This window comes from Tachypleus tridentatus, chromosome 7 (assembly GCF_004210375.1).
Source record: "Tachypleus tridentatus isolate NWPU-2018 chromosome 7, ASM421037v1, whole genome shotgun sequence".
Lineage (NCBI taxonomy): Eukaryota > Metazoa > Arthropoda > Merostomata > Xiphosura > Limulidae > Tachypleus > Tachypleus tridentatus.
Genome location: NC_134831.1, coordinates 150,241,933 through 150,259,426, shown reverse-complemented (window position 1 = coordinate 150,259,426; position 17,494 = coordinate 150,241,933). Strand labels below are relative to the sequence as shown.

At 35.3% G+C, this 17,494-nt stretch overlaps 1 protein-coding gene across 2 annotated transcripts in view; it reads right to left on the bottom strand.

Moving 5' to 3' along the window:
* Positions 1–1,307: 1,307 nt before the first annotated feature.
* Positions 1,308–17,494, bottom strand: part of LOC143256896 (uncharacterized) — a 38,135-nt gene continuing 21,948 nt past the window's right edge. The window contains exons 1-2 of one of the 2 annotated variants that reach the window (XM_076514725.1): positions 16,713–16,797; positions 1,314–4,132 (exon numbers count right to left, since the gene is read on the bottom strand). In XM_076514725.1, coding sequence (XP_076370840.1) covers positions 1,372–4,098 — 2,727 coding nt within the window. In that variant the 5' untranslated portion in view covers positions 4,099–4,132; positions 16,713–16,797 and the 3' untranslated portion in view covers positions 1,314–1,371. Of the gene's footprint in view, positions 4,133–16,712; positions 16,798–17,494 lie in introns of those variants that run through there. The other variant, XM_076514727.1, reaches the window with a different exon arrangement.

Below are 17,494 nucleotides of genomic sequence, written 5' to 3'. Positions count from 1 at the left end.
CTGAGGGTCGCGGGTTCGCGCCCGAGTCGCGCCAAACATGCTCGCCCTCCCAGCCGTGGGGGCGTTATAATGTTACGGTCAATCCCACTATTCGTTGGTAAAAGAGTAGCCCAAGAGCTGCCTTCCCTCTAGTCTTACACTACTAAATTAGGGACGGCTAGCACAGATAGCCCTCGAGTAGCTTTGTGCGAAATTCCAAAACAAATATTTAATGGCACAGAAAACCTACAGTTACAATATAACTTCTTACGAATACGGGAGAAGCTTGACCACATCAGACGTATACAAGTATGTGCTCTTACTAACTGTTTTACAAACCCACCGTTACTGTAATACGAGATATGTTATTCTTGCTCATTTTATGCTGTATATGTGCAACAAACAACTGATATAAACACATAACTATTATACACTTTCACCCATGAAAAGCATTAAAAAACTGTATAACTGCGCATAGCACTACAACACCATTACCAAAGTATACGAAGTGGTAATCTGATATTTTTGTAAATAAGTATGTGAGAATTAACGTAACGTATTTGCGTGCCATGAAAATAAAATTAATATATTTACAGGGTAAATACTTGGATTACTTAAACCGACATCTAACTTTAGTTTCAGGTTTAGTAATCGTTTACTCTGAATACTTAGTTGAAAACAAATGTTAAAAGCTTTAAAAAATCATGATATATAATTGAACAAACAATGCAACGAAGTTTAACTGAAGAGACCCCATTAATTTCGTTTGCTATGGAAACACAAATTTTAAGCAAATTCATTTTACTAATGTTATATTTCCTGTACAGATCGAAAACACGCTAGACACATATAGTAGTAGGTCTCAAACTATGGTACACGTATCACTTGCGGTACATAGAGCTAGTGTCAGTGATACACATAGGAAATAATATAAAATTACAGAATTTGTAATACGCCTAATCTGAGCTTTCCGTGTATATACACAAAGTATATCTCGCTTCTTATTTGCCTAGATTCGGCAGTGATTTATTCCCTTCAGATTGGCAAAAATTGCAAGATGTATTTTTAATTGTGCCATGGAAAAATAATCACATCATTTTACCTAATGTGTAAATGCTAAAATATCAATTTTTTTCCATTAGATTTTCTCTGTCATTTTTCTTAACACTAGGCCTGGACTTGTACTCCAAAAACACTTAAACCAAACGTGCTGGAAAGTTTAAGAACCACTAATCTCTTATATTTTACTCTTTCCGACGTTTCACGTTATATAGAGCTGTTTAAAGATTTTGTTTCTTGCTTCTTTTAACAATATAAACTGTATACTTACTTTTCCTTGTCTTCTTTCGATAATACTTCCACGTGAGTGTTTAATGTTAGGTATAGGTATCATCACAGAAAAAGGAATGTTAATTCCAGCCCTCCATTCACTACTGATGGAGATTCTTTCGAATTACTATAACTGCTAGTAATGGTGTTTGAACACATAATAGGCTTGAATTCAAGAGTTATATTTTCATCGTGAATAGACAGAGAGGTTCTTACGGATTTCCAGTCTTTGTCTTTGGAACGCTGTCTAGACTTTTGAATATCAGTTTTGATCTCTCGATTGGGAAGATTGGCTGACATCGAATCACAAGCCTCGGCAGGTGGTGAAACCAACAAGTTCAAAGGGTGGATAGTCCCACTTTCAAAGTCGTTTGAATTCTTAGATCTTGAAGCAAGTCCAATTTTTTCAACTTCTGTCTGAGAAAGAGACACATTACTTTGAAATAACTTGTCCTTGTAGAGTTCTTTCCAGTGTTCGTCAACTACTTTACGTTCACTAAAGGTACGTACTGAAGCATCTTGAGCTGTGCCATCTGGAGTAACACTATTAATATTTTCATTGTGAGATTCGCACTCGATACCATAAGGGTTTGTATCAATTTCCCCTTTAATACTAACATCTAAACGTGAGTTTGTTGAAACCTGATCTGGGGTTGATTCTTTTAAATCATCTCGTGGGCGTTGTTCCTCTTTGACTCTGTGTTCTGTAAAAGAGTCGTCGACATCGATCCATTCGTCACGTTTATTCAAAATCCTTGATACGTGTTCACAACTGTTGTTAAGGTCTTTACTCACAATCAAATTATCTGCATGTTTATCAGATTCTGTGTCAGCATCACAATTGTGCTTCAAAATAACATCCTGGTGATTTTCTTCATTTTTAAGAAATTCATGAGATGTTACAGAAACTGACGACTTAGCCCTGAAGCTATCAGGATGATCATAAGGAATGGTTCTGTAAGATATTTTAGGACTAGTTACTACTTGTGGAACCGTTATTAACTTCTCGTTTCTCTTCGCTTCAACTAAATCACCGCTAGAATTTTCTGTCACACGTGGGTAAACACTTATCTTTGAAGACTGTGAATCACATGAGGTATTTATTTTGTCAGATGATGAAAGTGTATCCATTTCAGATCTACTGTTTTTATCAAACTTTCTGTTTCCCTGAATATCGGAATTTTTCAAGTGTTTACACTCTCGAGATTTAACTGTAATTTTGCAAGTAATGTTTTCAATACCTACTCTTCCATTTTCATTGCTATAACTATTTGTTTTCTCGAAATTGCTGGTCGATTCTTCTTGTGTAAGGTGTTGGAACTGTGTTTTGTTCTTGTTTAACTCCTCATAATCAGATGTATCAGCGTCAAAGTGGTTTTGAATTATGATACATTCCACATGACTTTCTTTGGAAACAAAGGTTTTAAGATTATTAACTTGTCCACCAACAGAACGAACACTTTCTTTTATGCCAACATTGTGCCCGTCAAACAGTGTGGGTGAAAATGAGTCATCGGCCTTGTTTTCCTGTACTAAAAATCTCGGTGCACCAGAATATCTTGCATTTTCTGTGTACGAACCCTTAGAATATTCGTCATCACAAGATGAATACAAATTTTGTGACGACACAACTCTGCTTGAGAAAGGAATTGACTGAATATTTAATTTTCTTGTAACGATTTCAGCACTTTCATCACCTTGACTTATGATCTTACTTTGAGGTTTGCAGTTCAAAAATTGTTTGTTATAAGATACTGATGCGGGAATGTATTGTTCTTTATCAGTAGCGAAATAGGAATCTACATCATTTTCTGCGCAGTTTTCCACATTACAGGAGATATTAACAGATTCACTTACTGGCGGAGATGAATAACACAATTCAACTTCCTCTTGATTGCAAAGAAAATTATTTATATCTCTAGATAAAGTTTTATTATTTTCTTGCAACGAACATTTTGTACTAAAGCAACTAACTTCTGAAGCACTTTTAATATCAAACTTAACTACTTCTGATGAAACTACTCGAATAGTGTTGCTGTTTATATTTCTTACCTGAAGAACGGTATTTTCTTCTGTCGAATCGTTACGTTCAACTGAGCATGGGCCCATATGGCCACAATCAGATAAAGATCCACTGCATAAAACAGCATGGTTATTTCTGAATTCGAAAGAAGGCCCATTCACATGTTGTTCGTCTGTTGGTAGTCCAGTAGCACTGGGTGGCAAGATACTGACTGTCAAATCCTCGTCATGGACTGTGCATGGACGGTTTCTTAGAGGAAATCTATCAGCTGAGGTTTGTATATGCAGTTTCCTTGTGTTATGTGAAGAAGGCAAGAACACGAGAGCGCCTGTTCCACTTTCTCTTGTGTCGGCATCACTCACTGTTTGTTCTAAATGTCTGTCAGATGTCGGTTTTGTACAAGTGGCGCCATCTGTTGGCGTTACGTGAAAAGTTTTATCAGGACAACCGCAGCCTCTCGAGGAAGGAGAAATCTTGTAGCGACTCTTACATAATGATTTAACTTTGGATGGATTGTTGGACGGAACTTCACAAAAAGAAATGACCTGATTGCTACAAACAGCTGTTGAATTAATACGATGTCGGTCGTTTCGGCCAAACACTAAATGCTCAATATTAGTATAAGCAGGATCATAGGTGAAATCGTGTACCTTTTTTTTGCTCGACTTCTTCCTGCTTTTAATACCTTCTGCAAGTCGCATCAACTTGTTCCGATTCCTAGTGAAACTGGCCAATGTAGCTGCATCCACTCTGTTGGAAGCCATCATAAATGGGGTGGACTACAGTCACACTCATTGGTAACTAAACGAAAAAATGAAAGTCGTATTTGATTATGGACGCTATATAACCTGTATACACGAAAAGCGTGAAAGCTAGTAACTATATATATGTTATGAAAAGTATTAGAAAAAGAAACTGTGGATATTTTGCTGTCTTAAAAAAACTGGTATGTTTATTTTTAAAAATTCCCAATTTGTTTCGTGTTTCTCTACAATCGTGTATCGGTGTTTATACTTCTATAGATGGCCTTATAAATTGTTAACATGAAGTGCTGATAACCTTCGCTTTGATATCGAAGGCATTGTGCCAATTTAGATGAAACAACAACGTGTACTATAGGTTATAACAAACATTGCAACTCCAAAAAACAAAAAGGGGGGTGGAGTATCCAAATTGTGTGCTGTATTCAGCACATTCGGGTACTGAGTAATACAACTAAAGTCCATTTTTCATCCATTTATTCACATAAGTTAGGTACACCTCAACCACCAAACACCTCAATATGTTATAAAATGGAAAGTATAACTAATAAAATGTTTTTCACTTTTCTATACCAACTGACTTTCTTAAAGGAGTATGAACAAGTACTTAACTTTAGTCGGATTAAGTACACAAAGTAACTGATTAGTCTGTGCTTAAACTAAATATGTTCCTCTGTGAGCGGAGTGTTTGCAACTTCTTTGCATGTATATATCAAAACGCATCAAAACGTTCATTACGACTGTCTTATACCATCTTCAAACAATGATCAAAAGCAGAACTCGTAACAGGTATAATGTTGGTTCAATAACGTCTTGTGATATTAGCAGTTTCTGAAGAAGTTTAGATCATGCAGGATTTGAGCCCGATATTTTGTTATAAGAGCAAGTGGTTTAGCCAACTAACTTGTCGCTGCTCAAAGGCTAGAGCCCTCATTTTTTACCTCACTTATATTATTAAAGGCATAATTTGGCATGCCACTTGAGTCACGTGAGTTGTCTTGTTAAGCTCACAATATGTTTACTGTCTCAACAAGTACTCCGAATGATAACATCTTATTCTAGTGGATTAGAAAACATACATTAACCTCTCTTGTACAATTTTAATAAAAAGCACTTTTCTAACACAGTTACTTCGTATTTCTAAAGACAAGTTCTTGCAATTCAAACAGCCACACCTATATTTCTCAATCTAACATAAATTGAGCTGGAGTGCTTTTCTTTTTAATTCTGCGTAAAGCTACACGAGGGCAACCTACGCTAACCGTTCCTAATTTAGCAGTGCAAGACAAGAATGAAAGCACCTATTTAACACCAATTACCGTCAACTCTTGGGCTACTCTTTCATTAACGAATAGTACAATTGACCATCACATAATAACGCCATCGTTCCTGAAAGGGGAGCATGCTCAGTGTGACAGGGATTCGAACCCCCAACCCTCAGTTTGCGAGTCAAGTGCGCCCTAACTGACCGGCAATGGCAAGCTTATTGTGAAGTGGAATAAATAACTGAGCACCTCTTGAATGTGAAATATTCCACGAACTATAATCAACAAAGGAGCAGACACATCATATAAGCAGCGTATAAATCATGCAGCCCCGTCCCCGGTGGCTCAAAGGCAAGATTAAGTGATTCTAACGGTAAAAATCATTATGAGCACAGCACAGGTACTGCTCTGCGCTTAAATACAAACAACTCATATACGATGTCAAAATTTCGAGAATTAATTATAGGAGAGAATGCATTTTAGGCTCCTGAAAAAATAGAACATCGATATGTGAAATACTCCGTACCTACTGCACATGATAATGGTTTGTTTGTTTGTTTTGAATTTCGCGCGAAGCTACTCGAGGGACATCTGCGCTAACCGTCCCTAATTTTGCAGTGCAAGACTAGAGGGAAGGCAGCTAGTCATCACCACCCACCGCCAACTCTTGGGCTACTCTTTTAGCAACGAATAGTGGGATTGATCGTCACATTATAACGCCCCCACGGCTGAAAGAACGAGCATATTTGGTGCGACCGGGATTCAAACCCGCGACCCTCAGATTACGACTCGAGCGCCTTAACCCACCTGGCCATGCCGGGTCTAATATAATATAATGGTATCGAAAAGTGGTGTCAATCACAAACGTAACAAATTCACAGTGACTTCCTACTATGAGATATAACCCTTCAGAATGTGAATCTCAGCGAGTGCTCATAAATTTAGTAGACTAGTTCACTCAGTTTTGAGGAGGTGCCCTATCAGAATATAAGTGACTATTTTGACTGTGAATATACTGTGCTCTCTGTGAAAGATCGTGGTTGGATTGTTATGCATTCTGCACATTTAAAACGAACACATCTTAAGGGATATGGCAAGGTATTTGTGTTAGTAGCTTGAGTTATTTCATAATGATAAATGTCCCTGCCACAACATGCACAACATTTATGCTTGGTTTTAAAGTATCAACATACAAGAGTCTATCCTTACAGAGAATCTTTGGATTTTTCTAACGGCCTTTTATTATTATTTTAATTGGACCACAACCTTCTAACTGTCATAAAGTGGCAAAGTTTTTGACACAAGAGTGAAAAGAAATTGTAACAGGCATTTATCTGAGAAATTAGTAGAAAGCATGCCTAAAATAGCAACTATTGTTCAAATCAAGGACAGTGGTACATAGTGTTATGACGGCGATTTCTAGAACTTCTTTGAACATTTCTGACAATACATTGCATAAAGACGCTTGAACTCTACATTTTCGTCAGTGAAATGTTAGGAAAATACAAATAAGTTCTTACTATATTAATTTTATTCAAGCTTTTGACAACAAAGACGCTTTAATGTGTTTAAAACCTCAAATATTTACAGTATTAGAGTAGTCATACGATACCTTTAAGGTATTTTCAACAAAGTAATTATTTCATATGTACAAAAACAATAAAGTTAGAAAAGGAAAAAATCACATTCAAAATATTTTAACATCTATATAAAACAGAAACAAATTCAGATAAAAAACTGTAAGCTCAGTTGATAGGGGAGTGCTGGAGTTTGAAAAGTAAAGGAAGTAAAGCAAAAATAATCTAATGAAAAACATCTTAGATGAGAAAAAAGTGTTGACAAAAGATGAGTAAATGTGTGATTTATAGGAATGAAATTAAAATGAGTGGACAAACTGGTAGCTACACTTATAGCATTGATAAGAAGTTTACAGCAAATATCCATTCATTAATTACTCATGCCACGTTTTATGTTCAACTTGAGTAATGATAGCGAGTAAAACGATATTTGTATTTTGTGAAAAGCTACTAAGGTTATCAGCCGTTGTCCAAAATTTTGAACTATTTATCAATCAGCAGCACCCCACCATACACACATACGTAACATTAAAAGACGACAGAGGATCTTTTGGTCCATCTAGGCCATCCTAGCTACTGAATAAAACTAAACACTAAAAGAAATTAAAGCCAGTATTTATCAATCAAATATTTATCAAGTTTTCCCTTAAACTCTTTCACATTAATTGCGTTCACGACATCTGAAGGAAATCTGTTCGAAAGGTCAACTATCCTCTTAGAAAAATAAAGCTATCTTAGCTTAAAATTATTCCTATTCTTCCAAAATTTATTTGTAGGCCCCTTTATCCTATTATTCTTACCATTAAAAACAAAGAAGGATGGTGAATCAACATTATCAATTATTTTAACAGTCTTAAAGAGCCCAATCAAATGGTTTAGAGATTTTAACCTCACTCGTATGACAACCTTTACAGCATATATATCATCCTAGTAGCTCTCTGAACCTTTTTTGACAATTCAATATTCTTTCTAAGGCATGGAAACTAAGACAATGATCTACAAAACAATGACATTATTCAGATTTGTATTAATTATTTCTGTAGATACAGCCTAAAATCTTATTAGCCTTGCCACTAGCAATAGTATAATGTTTGGATGGTTTAAAAAAACAGTACAAAAAAACACCCAAGACTTTAATGTCATTAGCACATTTAAACAATCTATTGACTATTTTTTCATCTAATGTAACTGATGTAAATCAATATGAGCAAAGGTTCTAAAACTAAGCCTAAGCCCTGAGGTACCAACATGAGACATTAGTCTAGGTTGACTGAACTCCATTTATAACAACCCTCTGCCTTCTTTCATCTAGCTAATGTTCTTTCCAATGAGCCTATCTATCCCCCACATCTAGAGAGATAACTTTCACAAGCCTTTTCTGTGGCGTGCACTTTTTCAAATGCTTTCTGAAAATCCAGATACACCAAATCCAAACCCATACTACATCTACATAAGTAATAACGTTTTCAAATAATTTCAAAAAACAAACTAGTAACGCAAGACTTTCCCCCAGTGAAACCATGTTGACTATGCAACAAAATTTTAAACTTCATTAAATAACTTTGTAAAACATCTTTTATCAAACATTTTGAACTGTACGTGTGCAAGACTAATAAGGCTGTGATTATTGGTACAGTTTTTATCACCTCCCATGAAAAGAGGAGAAACATTAGCTAACTTCTAACTGCTACCTGTCTACAATTCAATGACTCAGAAAAATAACAGTAAGTAGCTAGTAATCCCTTTCTAAATCTTTGGGTAAATATTAATTGCCCCAAAGCTTTGTCACTCTTTAAAACTTTGCGATTTTTCCTTAACAAGCCCAGAATTAATGTGATGGTCTTGTTCAATCTTGGTTCCATCTAGCAACTGTTCAAGGTGACAAATACTGCTTAAACTTTCATTCGTAAAAACTGGAGAAGACTCCATGACTATCTTATGATATTGAATACAATTTTGAAGCTTATTTTGAAATTTTAGCAGTATTTCTACGCTAAATTATTTTGATATATTGCTATCTTTTTTGAAACCTTGGCAAGCATTTACAATTACTACTCTATGTTATGAAAATTATATCAAAATATCACCGTATGGTAACAACTCATTAATCCAAAATAAAGCCACAATATAGTATAAATCTTCCTAAATACAAAATGTTTAGGCTATAATTAGGCCTAGTTAGGACATACTAAGATGTAAAGTAGGGACGAATGTTCCTTCATTTCGTCTGAAAATGGCTCGTTTAAAGATCTGAAAGCTTTAGCATATTCTTTGATAGATTGTTTAGGCAGAGTATTCATGATGAAACTTTGTAGAATGGACGGCAACTGCCTGCTGTAGAGACAAGTGTAGAGGACATTTCGAAAGTCTTCCGCCTGAAGATGAAAGGTAAATGTCGTCCATTCTAGAAAGTTTCATCAGCTTTAACATAGTTTCCGAAGTGAATGGTTTTATCTTATAGTTCGTAACAACAAAATATAAATAACTATAAAAATCCACCAATTCTATGATTTTTCATCAATACAAGTGTAAGGTCATTACAACACGAACATCATTCTTAAAGGATACGTAAATAATAAACAGGCATATAATATTCGCATCTTTAGTGATTCATCACCACGTTTAACACAAGGGTTTTTACCTCATATTGCGACACTAATCTCAGGATATGCATAATAAAGAATATATAATAAACACAGTCATGAAGTTTATGGAACTGCATTACATAATATCGGAAAATGACTGATTCATGCACTTTACTACCTCGATTATTTCTTAGAAATAAAATGAGAAAAAATAGCACTTTGTTATTTCAAGTATTCCAGACATTCGAATAATTCAAAACTTTAAATTTTGAAAGTTTTGGAATAACTCGTACATTAATAAACATTACATTCACATTAAGCTTGAATATATTTGTTCTGTTTTTGTTTACTAAAACACGAAAACAGCTGATTTTAGTCAATCTTCAGTTTAATTTTATAACATTTATATCCAGACACCAATGCACGTTTTCCGAATTACTTTCTCATGTAGACAGCCTTTGTCGTTTTTTCAAACACGTGCATGTATTTGATCATTAACTACTCGAGGACTATCTGCTCTATCCATCCCTAATTTGGCAGTGTAAAACCAGAGGGAAGGCATCATCACCCACCAACACATTATAACGCCCCCATGGTTAAAAGGGCAAGCATGTTTGGTGCGATGGGAATTCGAACCCGCGACCCTGAGACTACGAGTCGAGTGCCTTAACCACCTACCTGTCCACGCTGGGCCTTTAAACAGATCGTGCAAATGAATGCTCGACCATCATAAACTCAACTGCTAAGTTACGCGTCTCTGTGAGCCTTAATAGACATTTAATACCCAAAACAATTTCATCTCCTTCAATTCAACTTGGGCCCGGCATGGCCAAGCGCGTAAGGCGTGCGACTCGTGATCCGAAGGTCGCGGGTTCACGCTCGCTTCGCGCTAAACATGCTCGCCCTCCTAGCCGTGGGGGTGTATAATGTGACGGTCAATCCCACTATTCGTTGGTAAAAGAGTAGCCCAAGAGTTGGCGGTGGGTGGTGATGACTAGCTGCCTTCCCTCTAGTCTTACACTGCTAAATTAGGGACGGCTAGCACAGATAGCCCTCGAGTAGCTTTGTGCGAAATTCCAAAAAACAAACAAACAATCAATTCAACTTATAAAGTACACGTTTTTGTGGGTCTCAACAGATATTTAATACTTTTAATAATTTGACCTTCTTTAATTTAACTTCCAAGTTATACGTCTTTGTGGCCTTAGTATAAAAATAAAATAATTCTCTACCTCATCATGTAACACAAAGTCTTTATTATTAAGTTTTCTAAAGTTTAATAGAAAACACAAAACATTCAAAATGTACCAAATTAGCTTTAATATCATCTGGTTTGTCAGTCGAAACAAAATGTCAGGTCTTTTTATATTATTTAAAACTGAAACAACATCATTAATTTCTTAATGCAAGCAAAAATATATTTAGGGGTCTAAATGGTAACAGCATTGTATATGATGATATGTGTACCAGTATAGTATCTTACACTATATACACATACATAAAATAAATATCTTATGGTACATGCAACTGATGTGGTACTGCGAATGACTCCTGCCATAATTTCCCTTTTCCCGTCATATTTCCTCTGCTCTTTCCTTACAATCAAATCTCAAGCCCAGTATTATTTAATCAAATAGAGTCAATGAACGTGAAAATAACTCAACTAAAAATCTACGCACGCCCTTAGTTACAAGGGGCTGCAGTCCAAGATTGTGTGCTTTGAAATGAAATATTTTGATTACATTTAGAAATACCCATTCAGCTGTAAACAATTAAAATATGAAGAACTATAAAAATTATTTCTAAGATTACACAATGAGAAAGTAAAAAACAAACCATGCTCTTACACCCAGCCTAACAAACATTCTAAAATAGCTGCGTATATGAATGCGTTTTAACAAAAAATATTTCAATGATTAATACACTGAATTGAAACTGTGTACAATTACCAAATTATATATCAAAAACAAAACGAAAACGTGCCATACATTTTGTATGAAATAATCACACTTGCCACTAATGTCTTTAGGTGTAGACGTGAACAAAACATGAAATACATTTGGTGAAACTGAAAATGTTCAGTAAAAGTGTTTCACTTCAAACCAAACTCGATCTAACAAGTTTTCCCACTTAATACACTGTTCCACTAAATCTTTCATACTTAAAGAAATATATATCAAAAATAAATATATGTGACAATAATACTTTATAATGTTAGACTGATTTACAACGTAAACATGCTGTATACACACATAGATAACCAGCACTGAACTTAAAAACAATTTCATTTAAAAAGTAAATAACTAATTTAAATCAAACAAGACTAAATTAAGTGCTCAGTCACGTTTCAGATTCTTACTTAAATGCATAAAATGTAAAACAAAGTCATGAAAATTTATACCTGACGAATAAAGAAAATTTATCAAGACAATGGTTTGGTTTGAATTTCGCTAAAAATTACACGAGGGCTATCTGCGCTATCCGTCCCTGATTTAGCAGTGTAAGGCTAGAGGGAAGGCAGCTAGTCATCACCACCCACCGCCAACTTTTGGGTTACTCTTTTACCAACGAATAGCGGGATTGACCGTCACATTATAACGATCCCACGGCTGAAAGGGCGAACATGTTTTGTGTGACGGAGATTCGTAACCGCCGCATAGCGGATCACAGAATGGCTCCGAGTTTGTTTTCCAAGTACGCTTTCAGCTTATTACTCCGTCGTCTCTCGTCTCCTGATCGATTTGAGATCTATTCACACTTTTCAGCTCAAAAGGTCAAACCCTTTCGATTAGCGTACTTAATTAAGCCCGAGAGCTCATAAGTTAATTGACTTTAATCCCGCCAAAAAGAATTTTAGTTTGATGGTAGGCTGGCCGAAATCCTGATGAGTAGTGAGAAACGAACTGGATACACGTGCCACACACTTGGTATTGCTGGAGCACAAAGATATAGCTAATAAAAAAAAAGTGATGTTTGTTTGAAATTAAACACAAAGTTACGCAATTGGTTAGCTGTACTCTGTTCACCGCGAGTATTGAAACCCGGTATCTAGCGTGGTGAGTACGCAAACATACCGCTGTTCCATTGAGAAGGGAGGAAACAAAAAGAAAAAAGTCTCATAGATTAATTTACTCTAATCTTGCCTGAAAGTTTCGAGTGTCGCGGCTGTTGTTTGTTTGTTTTGATTTTTGCGTAAAGCTAAACGAGTGTTATCTGCGCTAGTCGTCCCTAATTTAACACTGTAAGATAAGAAGGAAGGCAACTAGTCATCACCACCCACCGCCAACTCTTGGGCTACTCTTTTACCCACGAATAGTGGGATTGATCGTAACGTTATAACGCCCCCACGGCTGAAAGGGCAAGCATGTTTGGAATTACGGGGATTTGATCAGGCGACCTTCAGATTACGAGTTAGTGCCTTAATCATCTGGCCATACCGGGACGCGCGACTATTGAAGATTCCCTGTTTTGCGTAAAGCTAAACAGTGGGCTATCTGTGCTCCATTCAACAGGGGTTTAACGTTGTAATTTAGCAAGTTTACAGCTGACCCACCAAGGTCCTTGACCGTTGAAACAAGTAATATAAAAATTAGTGAATGACATAACTACACACTTATGAACTGGTTTTCGAATATCAGAATGAGAATTAGATAATCCAGAATTAAAATATTTGAATTACGAAACTTATCAAAAATAGAAGAAAAATATTCACTTCAAAAGGTGAATATTTAAACACGGACTATAGTATTTATTTGACATAGTTTACATTGTACGAGATAATAGTTAAGTTTGTATCAGTTTTGTTTTATAATTTCGCGCTAAGCTAGCCGTCCTTAATTTAGCAGTGGAAGACTAGAGGGAAGGCAGTTAGTTATCAAAACCCACAGCAAACTATTGGGCTACTCTTTTATACCAACAAATAGTGGGATTGATCGTAGCATTATAACACTCCCACGGCTGAAAGAGCGAGAATGTTTGGTGTAATGGGGGTTCGAATCTGCCTTAACCACCTGACCATGTTGGGCCTAAGTTGGATTTAGTGACATACTGATTTACATCAAAATACTATTGTATAAAACACTGAAACCGCACTTGCATATGTTGTTTAAAACATATTTAAATTTTTAAAAGCACAAGTACCATTATAGTTACCCCCCAGTGGCTCAGCGGTATGTCTGCGGACTTACAACGCTAAAAACCTGGTTTCGATACCAGTGGTGGGCAGAACACAGATAGTCCATTTGAGTAGCTTTGTGCTTAATTCAAAACAACAACAATTTTAGTTACGTGATCGTAAAAATGCAAGAACGCCCATAAAAACTGTAAAACATAAATGTAAACCGCAAAATTGTATATATCTACGCATGCACCCAAAAAAACCTTCGTTTACAATTTGGCGAAGTAGTGGTAAAAAAAACAAAAAAACACCCATAGAAACTGCAAAACGCAAAACTGAAAATCTGTATCTCGCCATGGGCCCAATAAACCTCCACACCCTCTGAAGTAGTTACATGAGCATACAATAGACAGCTCTATTATATATATATATATATATATGTCCAAGTCTTTAAAAACTCACTGCTAATGGAACAGAAATTTTGAATAAAAAAAAAGAAATATACAAAACTCTGTGTGCTTTTATTAAAACAATAATATACTTATATTCTAGGTCTTGTGGTAAGTGTTTATTGTATTTTATGTAATTTGATTTTCTTTCATTATCTGATGTGTTTCATTTATTCCCATGCACTATTTGTTTCTTCAGCAGTTAGTTGTTACTTTTTGATTAACACTTTGTACAGTTTTCAATTTAACCCGCAATGTCAACATCTAGTGTATATTTACAATATTACACGACTAAAATACATATTGTAAAGAACTGCTAACTCATTTCGTTTGTTTGTTATTAAGCACAATATGCTACCTGTGCCGTTTCCACCGCAAGGATCGAACTCAGGATTTTAGCGTTATAAGCCCTCAAACTTACCGCTCAGACAACGAAGTGTAGTCACCTTTGGCTCACAGGAACGTATATTTTTGAGCCTGATTCAAATTATTTTACTGAAATTTCGACGTATGTTTCACTGTCTGCAATTTTCCGCGGCTTTACAGACGTATCTTACCACCGAACATTATGTAAAAGCAATCTGCTGACTCATTACTACACCACGATACTGAATACACCTGTTTCAAAACCCTAGTGCTTTTTAAAACACTGCATCACCAAACACGTGTTATTTAAAAAAGACGGGGCAGTAATTTTGTCGTTTCAAAAAAACAAAGAACCTTTATTTCCCCTTGAAAGGTAATGTGGCCGTAAAAACTGCTAGATCATTTTAATAGGTTTTTTTAAAATTAATAACTTTTTCCAATAATTTCATTCTGCAAATGGAATGTACATGTTTTATACAGACGTTCTGGTATTCGTAACTGCTTTTCTAACAGTCAGTGTGACGTACGTCCATGCTTTTAGTCACTCTCAGAACTTATGTAGAAAAAGATAGAAAATAACAGGATAATTATTTTTGTTTGCTTGAAGTTAAGCACAACGCTACACAGGAATCGAAAACCGGTTTCTAGCGTTGTAAGTCCAAATATTAAATGATATTCCGGAAATAATCTTTAGCTGGAGGGGAAGGAAAGTTTTAATAAATCGTCTTATTTACATTTTATCTAATTTTTGTTTAAAAACAACATATTTTAAAACAAACTTAAACAAGACTAAGTTTGTGTGTGTGTGTGTGTGTGTGTGTGTGTGTGTGTGTGTGTAAGAGAAATCTTTTCATTTTCACCAGAGGTAAAACTGAAAAGACAATCTGTTACGTAGAGGTCTAATGCATTATTTGATCGCCCGTACCATATGTTGGGGGCTGTAGTTTCACCAATTCAAGGCTTTTCTTGAATAAGTATTCAAGAGAAATGGAAGAGGTTGGGGGATACATTAACTACGTGAGAACTATTAAGTTAGTAGTTCTGTTTTTACGATAATGCAGTTTTATTTAACTACTTTTGAAAAGCGGAGATTGAAAGTTTCAAATTTTATAGTTTAATTTCTACTTCAGAAATGTCAAGAACTTTTAAGCTTTCCCACAACTGATTGCACTCAGCGAAGGGCAGTAGGAATTGAGACGTTGCGAGTGCAAACACTCAACTCTGTACTCTTAATTGATTTTCCATGTTAACTGGCTAGTCTAATATTAGCGTTTGGATTTTGTCTGATAGAAGGAATAACGCCAACACATCTTGGGGCTATTACCACAGTCATTATCAGCTATTACTTTAAAGGTAACAACAACGTCTGACAATTGGAATTATATCAAAATCTCGTTAATACTTATTATGTATACATATATATATATTATAACAGTTGGACCGCTGTATAATATCGAATAATGAATTCGACAGTGTCATAAAATTATCCACATTCCTCAATTAATTTAGGATACTATGTGGTGATGTAAAACAAACTCAAAATCCCACAGATTTTTATATATGCTTTAAAATTCTGATGGGTGTCAAAAAATTCGCAATGAGGCAATTGCGTTTATCTCGGATTAATTCATAAATATTTCTCATACATTTAGTGAGAAATTTAATCGAGCATACTGAGCTGATACACTTACCTGGTTATATGGTGAAACTAAGTTCATTAGAATTAAATAACGCCACTTTTTTGTTCTAGTTCAAAAACTAAATGGAAGCTGTGTACTTGAAAAATTGAACAGAACAAATAATTTCACATCAAATGAACCTATCTGTTCACTGTTAGAGTTTTAAATATTCCACAAAAGTTATAATGATATAAACACTACTATATATCAAATATATCTACATTATAATATATCAATAAACATTATTTCTACCCGGTGGCTAAGAGGTAAGTCTGAAGGCTTATAACGCTAAAAATCGGGTTTCGATACTTGCGATGGACACGTCACAAAAGGCCAATTACTTAGGTTTGCGAACAACAAAACAAATATATATTAGTTTCTAAACAATCACTGGCGAGAGAAAAACATTTACGGCCGTTTAGTCTACAGATAGATAAATGCATTTTTCTGCTGTTCGTTCAACTTTACTGGATTTAAAACCTAAGTAAATAACTAGAAGAAAATAATTACAAAAAAATGTTTATTTAATTATTGTAACCAAACGTTGTACATAATAGCGAAATAAAGAGGAAGGAAAATTACCTGATATATTTTTTGTGTTATCTGTATACCTGGTGATCATACCCAGATGACAACATTTCTCTTATTACAATCAACTGCATTCGAGTTCAAATGCAAAACTAAGCAAGGGTCAGCAAGATTACAAACCTTATTAACACATACAAAATGTACTGGCAGAGAGCCAAAGTTATTAAAAAATATTTTGTTAGAAGCACTTCTACAGGAAACATACCTGCTTGGAGTACACTGTGCTCTTTTGAACACATAAAATGTGTTAATACTTAATGATATGTATTTCATTCTACTGTTATATACTAAATACAGTTTAATTGCTTCATTGTTGAGCAACCGCTTCTTTATTCTATTCTATGACGAAAATAAATGCTATTTTTGAATTCCCAAGGTTATTATTATGTATGTGATTCAATATATTTCGATACTAGTGAAACAACGCAGGAAAAACAATTCAAAATGTCACAAACAGGTAAGGCTGTAAACTTAATTCTACAGTTAAAAGAAAAAGCTCTTCATAAGATTCATTTTCATACAAAAGTTGTTCGCCAATCCGCTCAGTCAGAATTAAGTCAAATTGATTTTGGTTTGATTTTTGAATTTCGCGCAAAGCTACACGAGGGCCTATCTGGGCTAGCCGTCCCTAATTTAGCAGTGTAAGACTAGAGAGAAGGCAGCTAGTCATCACCACCCACAGCTAACTCGTGAGCTACTCTTTTACCAACGAATAGTGGGATTTACCATCACGTTATAACGCCCCTACGGCTGAAAGGGCGAGCAGTTTGGTGTGA